Source organism: Chenopodium quinoa, unplaced genomic scaffold, assembly GCF_001683475.1.
Source record: "Chenopodium quinoa cultivar QQ74 unplaced genomic scaffold, ASM168347v1, whole genome shotgun sequence".
NCBI lineage: Eukaryota > Viridiplantae > Streptophyta > Magnoliopsida > Caryophyllales > Amaranthaceae > Chenopodium > Chenopodium quinoa.
The window spans coordinates 2,859,539-2,877,705 of NW_018743331.1; the positions used below are offsets into that span (position 1 = coordinate 2,859,539).

An 18,167-nucleotide genomic window follows, 5' to 3' on the forward strand; every position below is an offset into this window, starting at 1 on the left:
GGTAAATATGAGTAATGAAATATGTCAACTAAAAAGAACCGGGGAAAGTATCTTACTTTAATTTTCTTGTCAAATATTAACTTGAATTAAATTTTGTTTTTAAAATGGCACCTTTACTACCAAAAAGTCAAGTTTTCAGCGTTTGCCTTTCATTTTTTTCACCAATTATGGTCACAATGGAGCTTGTGAGAGCCATCCAATGTATAAATAAGAACTTCAAATCATTCTACCTTAATTTAACTATCTCCTCATTCAATGGAGTGCATCACATGCGCACACAGATGGAGGAAAATGTAAGTCAAACGCTAGAAATAAAGTATTTTTTAATAATTTTGAGACACTTGAGAATAGAGGACAGGGTAAGGGAATCTATACCCTCAAACACCCTTACTTCGTAGAATTCGAACCCTATACCTCTAAGATTTGAGGTAAGAAACTTATCAGTTGAGTCAACACTTTGTTCGTATTTATTATAATATGATGTATTTGGATTTATGTAAGAATAATCATTTTTTAAATTCTTAAGATTGATTTAATTTTATAAACAAAGACATATATGTGAACTCAAAATAGTGACATCATTGCCTATGTAATGATATAAAGAAAAACTATTCACTATAAAGTATTCGTATAAGTTTAAAAAAAATTAGAAGAAATATTCAAAAATCATTATAATCATATTATATACCTATAATAAAGTGAAGTTTTTTTTTTAGGGAATTTTCCCTCCTAAATTATACTTTATCTTTTTTTTTAAGAATAATTAATTTGACTAGGAAATTTATTTTATTTTTTTATTTGTGATTGAGTATTGAGTTACATTTCTTTACACAACGCATATCATTTCTTTGCGGCTGGTCACATAGTGTGACAACTCGTAAAAAAATAGAATAGCCCCTATAACATGACTTAGTAACCCTTATCATACTCAGAGTAACCCCTTATTATACTTATTGGGTAACCCTTACAATATTGACAAAGTAACCCTTATATTAATAAGTAACCCTTATAACTATAACAGAGTAACCTTTATAACACTAACCGAGTAAACCCATGGTCTCTAAAAGCTTCCATATTTTAATTTACTAATAATAATGTTAAAAATCAAGCATGGCTCGACTCAATAATTATCTAGACATCTAGTTACATTTAGTTTCATATAACGTTGATCGATTTTTTATTTTTTATTTTTATAAATTTTACGAAGAGGTAAAGGAGCTAGCTCCTCGCCAACACAGAGACACAAGAAACACAATGAAAGCAAGCAAAGAGGATTTTGATTTTTGCAACAATGTTCTAATGTTAACGCGCTCCTCCTTATTGCCTTTGAAAATGGCCGCAACATCTCTGCTTTTCGTGCTTATTTGAACATGGAGGGCTGCCGCCCCTGTTGTGGCTTCCAGACTATTGTGAATCGCTTCAAACTCTGCCCGTATGTTGGTATATAATTTATATCATCACATAATATATTTAGATGTGAAAATATAAGAAATATCATGAATTTTTGGTACTTAAACAACTAGTTCTGCCAAACAATTAATAATACCGGTTACCTTATCAGTTTTAACTTCATAGGAGTAGTTTCGGGTGTCACTTTATCAGTTTCAGGTAACTTATCAGTTTCAACTCCATTTCAAAATTGCCAAACAGAGCCTATAATGAATTTAGATTACTCCATGTTTAGTATAAACACACATTACAACTATGTACAAACAACATGATTTAGAGCAAGTTATGTGCATAAAAAAAGTTCTTGATTACACATAATTTCCATTTTCACAAATTATTTATGTACATGAAAATAGCAACTTTGTACAGTATTTGTATTACGTTACAAAATCATGTATGATAATAGAGCTCTTTCCCTAAATAATGTTGGGAACTTATCTAATTCCCAAAATACAGCTAATCTTTTTTTAATTCCCAATCTACCGTCCACGTCAGCTAAGTGAAAAAAACCGGTTTTTTTTTTTATCGGTCCAGCAACAAACCGCTACTTCAAGTAGCGATTTATAAAATTAAAACCGCTACTTTAAGTAGCGGTTTATAAAATAGAAACCGCTACTAGAAGTAGCGGTTTTTGATGTAATTTTTTTTTAAAAAAAACTATCAATAATATACAAAGAGAAGGGGAAAGTGATTTTTGACCACCACCCACAATAATAAAAAAAAAAAAGTGCCGAGTTCTCTACCACCAATTGTTCATGTACTCCAAAATCTGGAAACACAAATAATTTGATACCAAAAAAAAAAAAATCACAAAATTGATTATGTGTGAATTTTGCTTTGCTAATATCGATTTGATTGATCTGGGCAAAAATCCTTCCAGTTTTTTATGAATTGACAAGATTTTAACAGAAATTATAACATTTGTAAACATACAGTAAAAACTACTAGTAGAAATCTTATACTTTGTGCGCTTTGTACAAATTATTTGTAGGAACTATAGCATCTTTTTAAGGCTCAAAACGCTAAGTACGAACTATCAAACCTGAAAATGTCGAATTTTCTGCATATACACTGATTACTTCCTGCAGTATCAATCGCCAATAGTGGAACTAAATTGAAATCAAATCAAATTAACCACCACCACCACAACCTAGTAACCCCCACCTTAACCCACCCAAACACACCCAAACCAAACCAAGATCTACAACCCTAACCAAACAACCACCCAAAAATTAACAAAAAAAAACATATCTTAACACCGAAATTAAATGTTAATTTCTCATCGAATTTGGTTTAATACGGCCAAATTCGATCATGAAGCCTCTAGATCTAGAGGTTTCATGGTCGAATTTGACCTGAATTACCATGCGACACCGGCGAGAAAGAAGGCAGACATCACCTCCAAGGAGCGTAGGTTGCGTAGACAGCACCTCCAATGGCGGAGGAGAGAGAAGGAGGGAGGAGAGAAGGAAAGAGGAGAGGAGTTCAGAGAGAAGAGGAAAGAGGAGAGGAGAGAGAAAGAGAAGTGAGGCGTAGAGAGAGAAGAGGAGAAGGGGAAAGTGAAAGGAGGTCACTTACCCAGCCTTTACCTCCCATGCGTAGTTGAATGTAAAAAAACTTAGTAAATATAAACCGCTACTTGAAGTAGCGGTTTCTATTAAGAAAACCGCTACTTGAAGTAGCGGTTTTATTCAGTACATCGCTACTTGAAATAGCGGTTTGTAAAAAAAATCAATTTAAAAAAATTTCCACTGGACCGATGACGTGGACGGTATAGTAGGAATAAAAAAAAAAGTTGTTGTATTTGGGGAATTAGAGAAATTTTCAACATTATTTAGGAAAAGCATTCATGATAATAAGTTAATTAACATCAAAGATAAGTGGTCTGAAGATAGAATAGACAATAGTACATGCACACACCCAACCCAACTGACTTCACCTCACCTATGGCTTAACTTTGCCACTTTAGAGAGAGAAACCCATTGCCATTTGTTGAGCTTTCAGCAGAATTCGGCTTCAAAAACCAAGATTTTTTCACTTATTTTTTTTTATATAATCATATTTATTCACACCTTTTTGCTCAGTTTTGTTGTTGTTGGGTTGTGATTTTGCACTGAAATTTCTGGGCTTTTCGGCAAATTCGAAGAAAAAAATTACCCAATTTCTGAATCCCTAATTCATACCATTTGGAGCTCAATTTGCATGTTATTTTGGGATTTCTCTTAAAAAGGTTAGTAGATCTATTCTTTACCATTTTATTTAAGTGTTGTTCTTAGCTTAATCTCAGATCTTTCATTATACTATTTCTCAATTTTTCGGTTAGATTATGTAATTTTTTTTTAGCAATTTCTGTAAAAATTTTATTGGTGATTTTGGAATTTATTATTTTTTTTTGATGGGTTGATGTTAGATTTTGGAAATATTTTCTGGGTTTTGTTCATAATTAGTGTTTGTAATGAAATGGGAATTCTGTATAGTGATATTTGCATGCACAGAAAAGGAATTTTATGGCTAATGTTTTTATGGGTTGTGTTCCATAATTAGTATACTATGATGCTTGTGTTTATGAGATATTATATTGCACTTTGTGAAGAAGTTTGTTGCTAAAAAAGTAAAATATGTACATATTTAGCTAAATACTGTATTCAGAGAAGTAATTGATGTAATGCTTGCTTGAGAAACCAAGTGACTAGAGCTATCTCATGTACTATGATAATGGAGAGACTAAGTGCTGCTTATCTGTGAGCTCTTTACTTGTGGCTAGCTTATGTGACTACTGGCCTACCGGGGAGAGGGGGGGGGGGGATGTAAGCCACTGATTCGTGATTTCGTTACTTGGTTTGTGGTATAGACTGTATGACACATTGATCTAGGTTCTATGCCTGCAGTTTGTTTGCAGAGTGTAGTTGCTGTTCTTGGAAAGAAATGACTTAAAGTTACTAGAGTATGTCCTTTCATTGCTTATTTCGTGTGGGTTCTGTGGAATAGTATGTTTTTTATTAGACTTCATTCTTCTTTGTCTGTTGTGTAGTGGGATTCCCCCCCCCCCCCCCCTTTTTTTAAGAAAAAGAATCGTGTTTTTTAACACTACACCTAGGGATGATAACAAGCTGAATCGATCTTAGGTAGCTTGACTCTGCCCACAGCAAGTTGAGTTGATCTTAGAAGCTTTAGTCTTGGCTCACTATTGCAAGAGTACAATTCAAAGCTTACAATTATTTTGGGCGAAACCTTGTTTTCCCTGTAAACTCAAGCTTAGTTTTAAATGCATCTTTTGGTTTTATATCATAATGTGGAACTGAAAAAGTTTTTCCTCTTGAATAGTTGTCAAACATTTGCCTCCATAAATTATGTATTCAACTGCCAAATACATCACAATTCTCCATAAGTTATGTTGTAGGATATTAGTTTTTTGGGAATTCTGAAGCTTTGTTGAATTATTGTAGTTCATTTTCAATTGATTATTATTAGTTCATTTTCAAACAGGTGGGCCTGTTTGAGTCAGTTGAGTTATTTGTTTGTATCATTCGTACTACGTAGTAAATAGTATTAAGCTAACTCCTAACTGAATCATTATTGTACGATTTAGTGTAAATCCAGGGTTTTAGATGACTTCAACTAAATTTTACTATCAAAAGTTCTGTTCGAGGTGATATTTATTATGAAGTACTACCTCCGTTTTTTTTTTAGTTGACACGTTTTGACTTTAGCACTATTCACTCACTCCCCTTTGACCGTGTTTTGTGCTTTATGCCTGATGAAAAGTATAGTCATGTGGAATCTTGTTAGATTCGTCACAATATATATTTTCAAAATTTCAACTTTTTATAATTTTTGTTTATCGGTAATTAGAGATATTAATGGTTGAAGTTGTGCATTGGCAAACGGGACTAAAGAAACCTGTCAACTAAAAAAACAAACGGAGGAAATTAATTTTACTTCAGAAACTAATGCAACTTTAGGACATTTAATATATTTACATCATAGTGTTAACTTAATAAATAATTAATCCAGTCTTTTTGAATTGCGACATTACTTTTCTTGGCTTAAGTCACTTCTATCTCTCTTCACATCACATGGGTTGCTTGACTTGCCTGTTTGACTGTCTCCATCTCTGTCCTCAGCATATGGGCTTTTCGTGACTCTCACCTCCCTCCCATCCCCTCTGTTGCAGTTAAAAGAGAAGAAAGAAAGTAACTATATTATTTTTAAGATGTAAAGATGCCTACAAAATATAGCAATTTAAGATGTCAAAAATTGTTGCTAGGGTGAATATGACATTTAATTACCTCTATTATTTTGGTGCAGGGTTTGAGATGCTTTACAAAGATTTTGAATCTGACCTTTTCAATGTTGCAAGCTGGAGGGAAGGTGCATTCTAGTGAAATGAAAATAGCCTAAGACCAGAAATGATGTTCAGCCAGGATATCTTTGATATAGGAGATGATGGCTTTGAGGACTCAAATGACGAGATCCGCATTTCCCAGGAGGTGTTCTATGGAAATGCTGCGGTTGCCTGTAGTAAAAAATGTGAGATTCCTGGAGTTACCAGCTCCTTAAAGGAGCATGATGAAATGCTAGAGATTTCACCTAGTTCTCACAGTGAAAACTCGGCCGTAACCCATGAAGCTTCCTCAAAAGATCTGAGTCAGAAGGAGGCTGCTTCTGATGAACTCCAAAGGGACTTTCAAGCAATAAGCTCCACAGAAGGATCTATTCTGAATGAAAGGATTGATCATGATGTTCATGCAAAGCGGATGAGATATTCAGTGAATGAGCTGTCTAATTTTAAACCTTACCTTGATAAGGCTGTGGCTTCATCTGTTCCGCTGAAGCAAGTTGTTTCTGAAACTTATCATCCTGTGTTGCCTTCTCCCTGCCAAATTCTTATGTGCCATGTGGTTGAATCGTGCTGTGAAGGCGTGACATCTAGTTGTTACCTGTTAAAGCAATATTCTGAATCAGACCAAGATGGCAACTTAGGAGATAGCGTAACTCTTAATGGTAGCTTGTCAGGCTTGGATGGAAGTGAAGTAAAGCAAGTTGGTTGTAGTAAATCTATAGCCTCACCAATTTCCCAGGAAAGTTCTGCTACCAAACTTTTGGCCCCCAGCCCCACGGCCGTTGCAGTTAGTGAGTGTGGGTCACTAGAGCGTGCTGACATAAGTACTAAAAATGCTGCAACTTATCTTGAATGCGAAGATGATGAAATATTGAATTGTGACAACATGAAGGATGCCCACGCTATTCTTCGTTCCCGAGTATACCTATTGCTTGAAAAAGCTGGATGGTCTCCTGAGAAGCGAATAAGAAATGATGGGAGGAACAGATATGTTTACCGATCACCAGATGGAAAGCTTGTTCGTGAATTTTCAAAAGTTTGGGACTTGGTTGGTCAGAGATTATTTGCCTATGGCAACAGTAAAGTGACAGTAAGTGACAAAGAGTGGACTAATGTTCATCAGTTCTGCTCTGATATGTATGAGACACTAAGGTATATTGATAGTATAATGCCCGATGGGAAGCCTAAGTGTTCATTGAGTTGTCAATGGAGACTTCTGGATCCCTTTGTGAATGTGGTTCTTGTGAACAGAAAGATTCATGCACTCAGAGCTGGAACTGTAGTCAAAGCAAAGCAAAGTTATGTACCTGACGTGGACAGAGAAGGTGGGATAGATTTTAGACCAAAATCCAGGAAAGGTGATAAGAAGAGGCCTTCCATGGCCGTTAATACTGTGGAGACTCATAAAACCAAATCATTTTATGTTTCTGAAGGACATAGCATGCGTCTTGTAAAGACAGTTGCTAACACTGGAAATCACTATGTGGGAGCTTGTACAGATGAAAGTATGAATCCATGTCGCTTATCAGCATGTGGTTCTGATAGCACATGTTTACAGCATCCTGCTTATTTGTATGATGTTCCTGTTGGCTCTACTGAGACCCATGCAATCAATAAACAGCCTTTATCTCATCCATGGAATTGTATGAGCTCTCCAAGCTTTGATAAACATAACCTAAAATTTATCAAGGAAGGCTCCAAAGAATCGTCAGTTTGTTTGTTGGAGGAAGGAGCTGAACCGTCGGAAAGATCTGTCATTAATGCAGGACTGAAGAAAATGGACTGTGAAACTGAAGGGTTTTCTGGTGTTGAACTCTCCAAGCTATGCCAATCAGAAGCTGATGATATTCGTCTGACCATTGATAGGAGCAGTCAATTGAAGTTGGTTGATGTCCAGGGATGGTCTATGGATTTTGCTGCCAATGATAGAATCTCAGATAAGTTTCCAACTGGCCTCTTTGAGCATCAAAATGGATTAAAAAGGTCTATACTTGGAAAATCTCACCAAAGCAGATATCTTAGTGATTGTTGTTTAGAAAATCTAAAAGCTGGCAATGATACCAATAAACCCCATGCATATGATGGATCTTTTGAATCTCAGTCCTGCAAGAAAAGTATGAGGCCTAAAAAGCATCACAGCAGCAAGAGGCGATCAATGGGTTCCCGGCTTAAGGATGACGACTTGTTAATCTCGGCAATAATAAAGAAAAGAAGCTTCAAATCCAGCATTAATGAACGCGGCTCTGAGCCTGGGAAGTTTAAGTTAAAATCTCTGCAGAAGCGCAAGACTCAGAAAGGTAGTTGCAGGTTGCTTCTGCGGGGCACTGGTAAGGGTGGGAAACATGTCACAGATAGGTGGACATTGATTGATAATAGGACGGTTTTGGCATTGGTAATTAGTGCTGGGGCTATACTTGTAAAGGAAGTAGTTCAATACCGTGACCCGAAGGATGATGCTGTGGCTAAAGAAGGTGTTATTACAAAGGATGGGATTCTTTGTAATTGTTGCAGTAAGGTGTTTTCTGTCTCTAGGTTTAAAATCCATGCAGGTTTTAATCAGAATCGTCCTTGTTTGAATCTATTTGTGGGGTCTGGTAGGCCATATACTCTATGCCAGCTTCAAGCATGGTCGGCTGAATACAAGATCAGGAAAAGTGGCCCAAGACATGTGTCAGCTGATAGGTTTGACAAAAATGATGATTCTTGTGGACTTTGTGGTGATGGAGGAGAATTGCTGTGTTGTGATAACTGTCCTTCTACATTTCATCAGTCATGCTTGTCAGCAGAGGTTTGTTTGTGGCTTATTTGCTTATGTTTCTTCCTTCTACTATTAATATTCCTAATCACGTTGGCTATTTTAAAAAAATAAAATAAAATTATTGATTACTCCTTTAGATGACATCATCTGCCCACCAGTTGCAGAATAGCCATATAGACCTGTGTCAAGAGTAGGAATTATGTGTAATATTAACTGGATAAAATTGTGCTTCTGAACTTTTATATTGTTGCTGATGTAAACTGTTCTAGTACTTTCAGGCTCTAATTTGGATGGGAAATTTGCATGCATTATGTTGTTTACGCCACTCAAATTGGTACCAAAACTTGTTTGACTGGTAATTAGCTATTATTTTTTGGGTCTGCCTAAAGATAGGTCTCAGAATGGATTCTACTAAAATTAATATAAGACTCCATTTGCTGCCAGAGTTTCTTTCCACTGCTCTCATTTTGTTGATCAATACCTTCTGAAAATGGAGCAGCCATATTTTAGGCTGGAAGTATCTTTGTATTCATTGACCTGATTGATGAGGGTCCTGAGCATGTATCAATAGATGTTTCAGGCTTCACACCATAAATAGTTATCTCAATGACTCAATCCTATCCTCCTAGGAATAAGGGACACTTTCAGTATGGAAGAATACAAGATAAAAAAGTTTATCTGGCACAAAAACTTCCCTGCTATCTAATTGTAAAATGACTTTTAAATACAGATTACTCGAGTATGGTAAGCTTTTATGCAAAGAGTAACATGAGCTTTGAATTAAAGTAGAGAACTAGAGACTGTACAAGTATATACATGATTGGAGATGTCAATCTCCATGTAAGAAGATTAAGATCTCCTACCAGGCTACTATGTATATCCTTTTTGCATGTTGTATAATGCTATCCATTTGATACTTTCAATCTTTACTTTGAATCTATGAACACTTGCTAATATGGGTGAAGGTGCAACTGGTAGAAGTCTTCACCTTCAAATATTACTGTCGTGTTGTGGCGTAAATCTTGGTATGCTTAGTTTTTCTCTCTAGCCTGCATGTGTTTAGGTGTTTGTTTCTTACTTTCTGAATGAATTGGTCTACTTTCGAATATATGAACTGGTATCAGTATAGAATATAATAGTTGAATCTGCCACAATGATACTTCATGTGAAAATCATTGGCAGGACTGGTATTTGTGCCTGTGTAAGAAGCATGTGCTGTGCATGCTCCTATCATGTATTTGTCTTAGCTGTTGAAATCTGTAAAATCTCCTGTGTTATGATTTAAGATTTGGTGATTGTGTATATAGTATATACTTTTTTCTTTATTTAATTTGACATGTCACTTTTGCCAACACACAACTTTAACCTTTAATATCTTTTATCATGTATTAGTAAAATTATAGGAGGATGATATTTAAAAAATATAATACGATATAAATTAAATAATGACATTTTTTTTCTTTGTTACTAGAGAATGTATGGTCAAAGTAGGGTATGTGAATGATGCTCAAAGTCAGTGTAACACGCAGGGAAAAAAAATTATGTTTTGCTTTTTCTACAATATAGCGTCCTCAATATGAAGTTATTCTGAATATTATTTGTTTGGCACAGGAGCTTCCCGAAGGAAGTTGGTATTGCCCAAACTGCACTTGTGAGGTATGTGGAGCTCTAACCAACGATGCAGGAACCTCAAGTTCTTATGCTGCACTGAAGTGTTTCCAATGCGACAAAAAGTGTATATTTCTTTTACTGTTCTAGAATGTTCTTTGCTATAAGCTTCTTTCTTTTCACCTAAAAAACCCTTTCTGAATAGATTAGTCGGTTAGTCCTTATCTGAACTTATCATCTAACTGGTTGTCCTTTCTGAACTTTTTTGACCTTATTAGGATTAACTGTAGTTGTGAATTGAACAAGGGTAGGCCTTGTTCGATATTTTTTTTATTCACTGAATTTATTAATCTTCGTATTAATTTATTAAAATTTACATCTTAAAGAGACAGGAACGAAGTATTGCTATCAACCTTGGTGATAGTGGCTTGTCAATAAAATATACTACACTTTAAAGTCTTCCTGAGATTCTCTATATATGGGCATGATAAGTAAATAAGTAATTTATCCTTTCCTTTGTGAAGTTTTTTTTATGACTGTCAATTCTGCCAACAGATCATCAAGGGTGCTTGACAGACAAGAGTATGAGTAAGCTTGGTGGTGCACCTTGGTTCTGTGGCTCAGATTGTGAAGAGGTAATCAGGTCTATAACTTAAGTCCCCAACTTTCCCATCAGAAATGTTAATGTTGGCTGTTACATGTAGGACAAATTATGAAAGATAGTGGTAGACTGTAAGGTATCCATTTAGACAATTAAATTGTTCATGGATCTTCCTCAATTTTGGTTGACCTTCACAGTCCTTCTGCAAATGATTATGCAGGTCTTTGGTGGTCTACAATCTCGTATTGGCTTGCTGAACAAAATTACTGATGACTATTCCTGGACCCTTCTGAGATGCATCCATGATGACCAAAAAGTTTCTTCTGCTCAACGTTTCGCGTTAAAGGCTGAATGCAATTCTAAGTTAGCTGCTGCTGTTACCATTATGGAGGAGTGCTTCCTCTCCATGATCGATCCAAGAACAGGCATAGATATGATACCACAAGTGGTGTACAATTGGGGGCAAGTACCGTTGTTTGAATTTTAATAGCAATAATATATTTTTTTCCCCATGTATCGATACCTGAATTATGAATGCAGTTGTAAATTTGAGGTCATACTTAATTTGTCTACATGATCCACTCCGCGTATATAGTCCTTGGTGACAATCTAATAGCATGCATATATAGTGTGAAGTTTTCTGAGTGAAGTCTCTGATTTATTGGAACAAAAAATGAAGGCCAAACATCTCATTAAGCTTCCCCAACTTCAATAATAGGATTACTCATGAAAATTCAGAAAAAATATTCTTTCTGCCCCTCTGTAATTTGACCATCATGCTTTGTCCATCAAATTGCTATTAACTGATTGGCTTGAAGGAAATTTCTGTGAAGCACTCTTCTTTCATCTGTTTTGACTGATTTTGATGTTACTGATGCCAGGTCAGAATTTCCAAGACTAGATTATCATGGATTTTATACTGCTGTCTTAGAGAAAGATGATGTACTGATATCAGTTGCATCTATCAGGTATTATAAGTGGTTTTTATGATCCCATAGGCTCATATTTCTTCATTATACTTGAATGATTTATTTGAAAGTTACAATTCACTTTCCATGCCTAATTGTCATCGTCTTATTCTTGGTATTGTGCTTTATTGCTGTACTTAACAACTAATGATAGTATTTAACCTCAACGTTTACAGAGTGCATGGAGTAGCTGTTGCAGAGATGCCACTCATCGCAACTTGTAGCAAATATCGCCGACAGGGAATGTGTCGAAGTTTGCTAAATTCTATTGAAAAGGTATTTTACTTTGTATTTGGCTGCCTTCTATGTGGTGTTGGGGTTGTTTGACTTGTTTCTACCCCTGGTATTAATAACTGCACAAGCCAATTATACTTACTTTAACCAGAATTTATATTAATAAAGTTGGATTTGTGTGTTTCCCCACTTTTCATGTATGTGGAAACTCATTGTTTCTTTTAACCTTTTATGGCTGTAGATGCTCATATCCCTGAAAGTTGAGAAGCTTGTGATTACTGCAATTTCTGATTTAGTAGAAACTTGGACCATTGGTTTTGGCTTTGTTCCTGTGGAGGAAGAAGAGAAAAGAAGCTTGAACAAAATCAACTTGATGGTGTTTCCAGGAACTGTGATGCTTAAAAAGACACTTTACGTGAATCAAGCTACAGCTCTACCAAATGGTGATTTAGGTTCAATGATAGTCACAGTCATTTATCATACATGATTTTCTAATTACAATGATAAAATGATACTGACCAAAATTGTCCCCAATTCAGGAGTTGAAGATTTCTCTGCTGTGGGCAGTGATGAGTCTTTTAAGGTAGGTAATTGCTTGGAAGGGAATCCTGAAACAAATGCCATGTATGGAAATGCTGGAGACGATCCTTTTAATGGAAATGCAAATGCACTAGAAGTTAAGCCGGTGAGCTTATCTGATATGGAGACAGGTGAAGCTCATAGTGCTACTGCTGATGAAATGGATACTGAAATTTTCAATGGTTTGGGTTCTTTGGAGCAGGAGGATAGGCTTACAAATGTAACAACAGGTTTTAGAAATGAGGAGGAGGTTTTCCATGTATCAGTTGGGTGTGGAATAGAAACAAATGAGTTTGAGGATAGGAAAATTTTGCAATTTGGTTTATTTAGAACGAGTGAAGGTGATAGCCAGATGAAATCCCAATTTTCTGCCGTGGGGTCAGAGATTGGACTTGATATAGAAGATCAGAGCAATCGTTTGCGAGCTGCCAATGACCAATATGTTGTTAGTGCTGTGGAATGCATGGAAACACCACCTGCCCAGAACAAGCCTAATAGCAGAGCTGAAATATTAACCGCAGATAAATTTTGTGGATTTCCAAAATTACTAGAATATATAAATTTAGACAACTCTCTTTCGAACCAATTCACAAGGGAGAGTCTAGATGATTTTGTCTTCAAAAAAATGGAAAAAAATGTAGAACTTCTGCTTGATGATGCAACTAATGCTGAAAGCATGGTTATGGAAGCTGAATCAGTTTTAGAGCTCAGAAATCATGTGGGTTGTAAGGGTGGGGAAAGTGAGATCACCAATGATGCATGTAAAACGAATCAAAATGTGCATTTTAAGTTTGAAAGTTCAGAGACAGTGAAGGGAGATGAAGGATCTGCCGAACCCATGAAAGTTAATGCTTCAAGTAACATTTGTGAATATGTGGCAACTGAAATGGTGAAGTTGGAGGCAGAAAAGGAAGATAAGCAATCTCCTGGAGGTATTGAAGTCAGGACTGCAAGTAATGTGAGAGAAACCATGACTATTAAGTCAGATTATGTGGAAGTTGCAGAGGAAGAAGAGGAAGGTGCTGTAGGCATTAATTGTAGTGAGCAATCTTCTGGAGCTATTGATGTGAGAGAAAGTCTGACTATTAAGTTGATGAATTTAGAGGCTGTGAAGGAAGATGAAGAAGCTTCTGTAAGCATAGATATAGTAGTAGCGAGTGATATGAGTAATATTATGGTAAATAGATTGATGAATTTAGATGTCGTGAATGAAGAAGAGGAAGCTGCAGAAGGCAAGGAAGCAGGGGCTGCAAGAGCCAGTAACACTAGGGAAAACATGTTGACCATGGTGGATTTGGTGACAGTGAAGAAAGATGAGAAAACTAAGTTGGTGAATTTAAAAACAGCGAAGGAAGATGAGAAAACTAAGCTGGTGAATTTGAAAACAGTGAAGGAGAATGATGAGGCGACAAGTAATCTTACTGAAGGTGTGATGGTCAAGTTGGCTGATTCTGAGGCAGACACAGTGAAGGAAGATGGGACTGACGGTAAAGGTGCTCTAAATAATATGAGCGGAAATCTGACATTTAAGTTGGTGAAATCGGATGATTCGGATCTAGTGATGGAGGATGATGAAGATACAGAAGGCATTAAAATTGGAGCTGCGAGTATTCTGAGTGATAATGTGCCTGTTAAGTTGGCAAGTTTGGAGGTGATGAAGGAAATCGAGAACCTTGGGGTCTCAAGTAATTTGTACGCATATGCAACAACAAAGTTGGTTAACATGGATTTATCAAAAGAAAAGTTGGTTAATGCGGAGGTGGTGAAGGAAGAAGAGGAAGCTGCTGAAGCCATGGATTCAGAAGCTGCAAGTAATGATAGTGCAAATATGATGACTATATTGGTGTATTCAGAGGCAGTTAATCATGTAAAGACCGATGAAAGCATGGAAACAATCACCGCAAATAACACAAGTGATGTCGTGACTCCTCATTTAATTAACTCAGGGACAATTCAGGAAGACAGCTATGAAGCTGCTGTTGAAGCTATGGAATTAGGTCCTGAACTCATTGACCACGATGAATTTAGTTTAGGAAAGCGTTCATCGGAACTGTATTGTGAATATAATGTAATCCAAGAGGGGGAATCTGGTCAAGAAACCCAGTATGTAAATGTTGCTGAAAACCAGCTTTCTGTGGTTGAACAATCTCAGCAAGCTAGTGTTTTACCTCCGTAGTAATAATATCAGTGCATATTCTGAATGTTTCTTGTCTTTGTTGCTGTTGAGCTCTAACATAGTCACCGTGTTCTCAGATTCTGTTTGATCAAAGCTTGAGTCAAGGTGAGCTCAAACAGACCTATGTTGGGTCCAAGCTTTAGATCAATATACGGGTCTCAAAGCAACATTGATTTTTGTTTCACAAACTATTGGGTGCGGCAGTTCGCACCCAATGTTTCGTGCGGCAGACATTATGTTTCCTCCTTTCTCCATTATTCTTCACTTTTCTTTTCTTTGAAAATTGCAGAACCTTTCTCTCTCCTCTTTCTTCTTTCTTCCACCTAAAAAACTCCATTGCATGTTCATTTCTCTTTCCTCGTCGGAAAATGTGAAGCAACAAGGCGAAATTGGTGGTGCGATTGAATCTAAGGCTACTAATTTCTTCAATTTTTTTTTAATTTTCATGTGTTTGTGGGCGTTTTATTCTCGATTTGTGGATGTTTTGTGCGTTTTTGGGTGGTTAGGGTTGTTTGAGGTGGTCAAATTTGGTTGTTTTATGTTGATGTTGGTGGTTAATTAAGGTTGTTTTGGGTGGGTAAGTGTTGACTCGAATGAACAATACAGGGGGGGGGGGGTTGAATTGTATTGTAGAGGAACTAGGGTAATTTTTGTGGAATTTATAAAATAAGACTTACAGAAACTTAAAGTGCAAAGAGAGATTTTACGTGGAAAACTTCTTGGCCCTAATCAAGAAGAAAAACCACACGACCACAAGGGATTTTAAAACTCAACTCTTAATTATAATAGGGCAAATAACCTATTACAATCTAAGACTCTAACTCAAGTTCCTCAACGAACTCGAGTTCCCCTTCAACCGATCCCTCAATCAGTTGAACTCTTAAAATTCTCTCTTTCTCTTACCCAAACTCTTACCCCAATACAACTCAAGTTTAAACTCTAATGCTAAGTACAAAGACACTCAAAAACTCAAGTGGATTTTGACTCTTTTCGAAAACTAGAAAATATTGCAATGCTCAAGTATGTTTATGTTTTTCAACAGAAAAACCAAGTCTATTTATAGAGAGGAGAGGTGGTTAATTTTGTCGTTGCTTCAGCTCCACTAAATCACAACTTCCTTAAGAATAGGAACTGCAAGTAGTGGGATCTTGGGCAGCAAGCAAAACACACTTCTTTCTAATAATGCTAAAAGTGTTTTACTGCTCCTTAAATTATCTCAACCGATTTTGACCAAGTAAAACCACATGTATAAAATCCTTTTTCCAAAAACTGATTTTCCAAAAGATAAGTTTAACAATTAAACAGAAAATCTTTTAACTGAAAAAGATATTTTCCAAAATATTTCTTAAAATAAAATATCTAAGACAATATATGGAAAATAAAACTTTATCATATAAAATAAAATCCACTTGACTCCTATTAATTATCAAAGTACTTAACATGAACATAAGAAGCCTAAAATATATAAAAGATAAATTAAACTTCTTCGAACACTCTTTAGGAAACTTTGCCTCTGAAGCTTCTGTTCCTCACTCAAGGAACTTGACTTTTGATTGTCTTCATTACTCTTCTTATCTTCATTAACTGTCTTCAAACATTGTTCTATGCTCCTTTCTTACTCCAGATTTTCGTAGCATACAACTTAGTCCAATCAAGAACCTTTCATCAATCACAGCTAAGAGCATAAGATAGAAAGATAAACTTTTATGACTTTGCTTAGGTTCCTTCGAGTCATCATCAAAACTTAGGGTCAACAGTAAGGTTATTTTCGGGTAGGCAGGGGGTTGTTTTTGAGAGTAGGCTGGTTGTTTTCGGGGTGGGATGGGTTTTTCGGGAGTGGGCTGGTTGCTTTCGCGGTGGGATGTTTGCTGCTGGTGGCGGTTGGTTGCACCGAGGAGAGGTGGGAGAAGACGAGAAGCTGTGATGTGATGATGGTGGTGGTGAAGGTGAGGTGAAGGAGGAGAGAGAAAGTTGGGTTGTGAAGATGGTGAAGACGCCATTGATGATTGTTTGAAGGATGAAGAAGAATTAAGGGGTTTTGATAAATCTGGGAAATTGATAAGAGTGAAAGAGTCATGGTATTGTGAAAATGGCCGTTGGTGTGAAAAGTAGGAAAGAGAAAGATGATTAAGGGGTTTTGATTGTTTGTTATGTTGCTGTGTGTTGGTATGGTAATGATGGCTAGAGGTGGCCAGTGGGTCGGGTTGGACCCAGCCCACCCTAACCCGCACGGCTAATGGTTCACGTGCGTTCGACCCGATTTTGACTCGGTACCAACCCGACACAGCCCGAGTTTAGCTCGGGTTGTATCGTGGGTCCAAAATTTTCGACACAACCTATTTCAACCCAGCTCGTTTTGACCCATTTAATTCGGCCCAACTCGCAGGACCTGTTTTGACCCATTTAATTCGACCCACCCAACCCGACCCAGCTCGCACGACCCAGCCCACCTTGCACGCCCAACCCGTACGGCCCACGACTCAGCTCACCCCGCACGCACGACCCACCCAACCCATCTAACCCCCACGACCCACCCAACTCGCACGGCTCATAGAATTTCTTATTATAAGTATAGGAGTGGTTTGATTGAATTATTTCGTATTTTTGATGGTCGTGTTAGTTTTACAAGTGTTACATGGACTTCTTGTTTTAGCGAACCTTTTCTTTGCATTACTGCTCATTGGGTGGATGATGATTGGTTTATTCAAAAACGTATACTTTGTTTACAAGCTATGTAAGAAAGGCATACCGGTTTTAACATCAAAGTTCGTATTATGGATTGTTTAAAAGAATTTCAGTTGAATGGTAAAGTTTTTTTGTTTTTCTTTTTTTTTTTGGTCTCTTGATAATGTAACTGCAAACACAATGTGTATTGACTATTTGAAAAATGACTCTTGAGTTGAATTTCTTGTTGGGTGGTAATCTCTTGCATGTTAGATGTTGTGCACATATTTTGAATTTATTTGTTCAAGAGGGTCTCGGTGATTTGCAACCATTGCTAAACCGAATAAGAATTGTTATAAAAAATGGATTAGGCTTACTTCCTCAGTTAGATGAAAAGTACAAGACTATGTGTAAAGAGAGAGGTTGTAAGAAAAGACAATGGTCTACTGATACCCCTACCCGTTGGAATTCTACTTTCAATTTATTGAATGATGCTATTAAGTATCGTGATGTTTTGACCCAACTTTACAATGAGGCCCGTGTTGATCCTAGTGAGTTAATAACCGAAAGCCATTGGAATTAAGGCTGAGCAAAACTATCTGAAGATCCGAAAATCCGATGATCCGATCCGCATACGATCCGAAAATTATGGATATCCGATCCGAATTTGATTTCGCATCGGATATTCAATCCGGATTTTTCGGATATCGGATATCCAAATTTTGGATTACGGATATCCGATATCCGAAAAAAGTTGGATATCGGATATCGGATATCCGATCCGATAT

The 18,167-nt window shown here is 36.6% G+C and overlaps 1 protein-coding gene across 2 annotated transcripts; it reads left to right on the plus strand.

Moving 5' to 3' along the window:
* Positions 1 to 3,238: 3,238 nt before the first annotated feature.
* LOC110737755 lies at positions 3,239 to 14,751 on the plus strand. Of its 2 annotated transcripts, none has more exons than XM_021918101.1 (9): positions 3,239 to 3,679; positions 5,758 to 8,579; positions 10,161 to 10,284; positions 10,713 to 10,792; positions 10,979 to 11,220; positions 11,640 to 11,726; positions 11,903 to 12,002; positions 12,202 to 12,403; positions 12,500 to 14,751. In XM_021918101.1, the coding sequence occupies exons 2-9, from the start codon at positions 5,859 to 5,861 to the stop codon at positions 14,713 to 14,715; spliced, it is 5,772 nt and encodes a 1,923-aa protein (XP_021773793.1). In that variant the 5' UTR covers positions 3,239 to 3,679; positions 5,758 to 5,858; the 3' UTR covers positions 14,716 to 14,751. The 2 variants fall into 2 exon arrangements, with proteins under 2 accessions (XP_021773793.1, XP_021773792.1); XM_021918100.1 differs by having other exon boundaries at positions 3,241 to 3,679; positions 12,202 to 12,412.
* Positions 14,752 to 18,167: the final 3,416 nt, after the last annotated feature.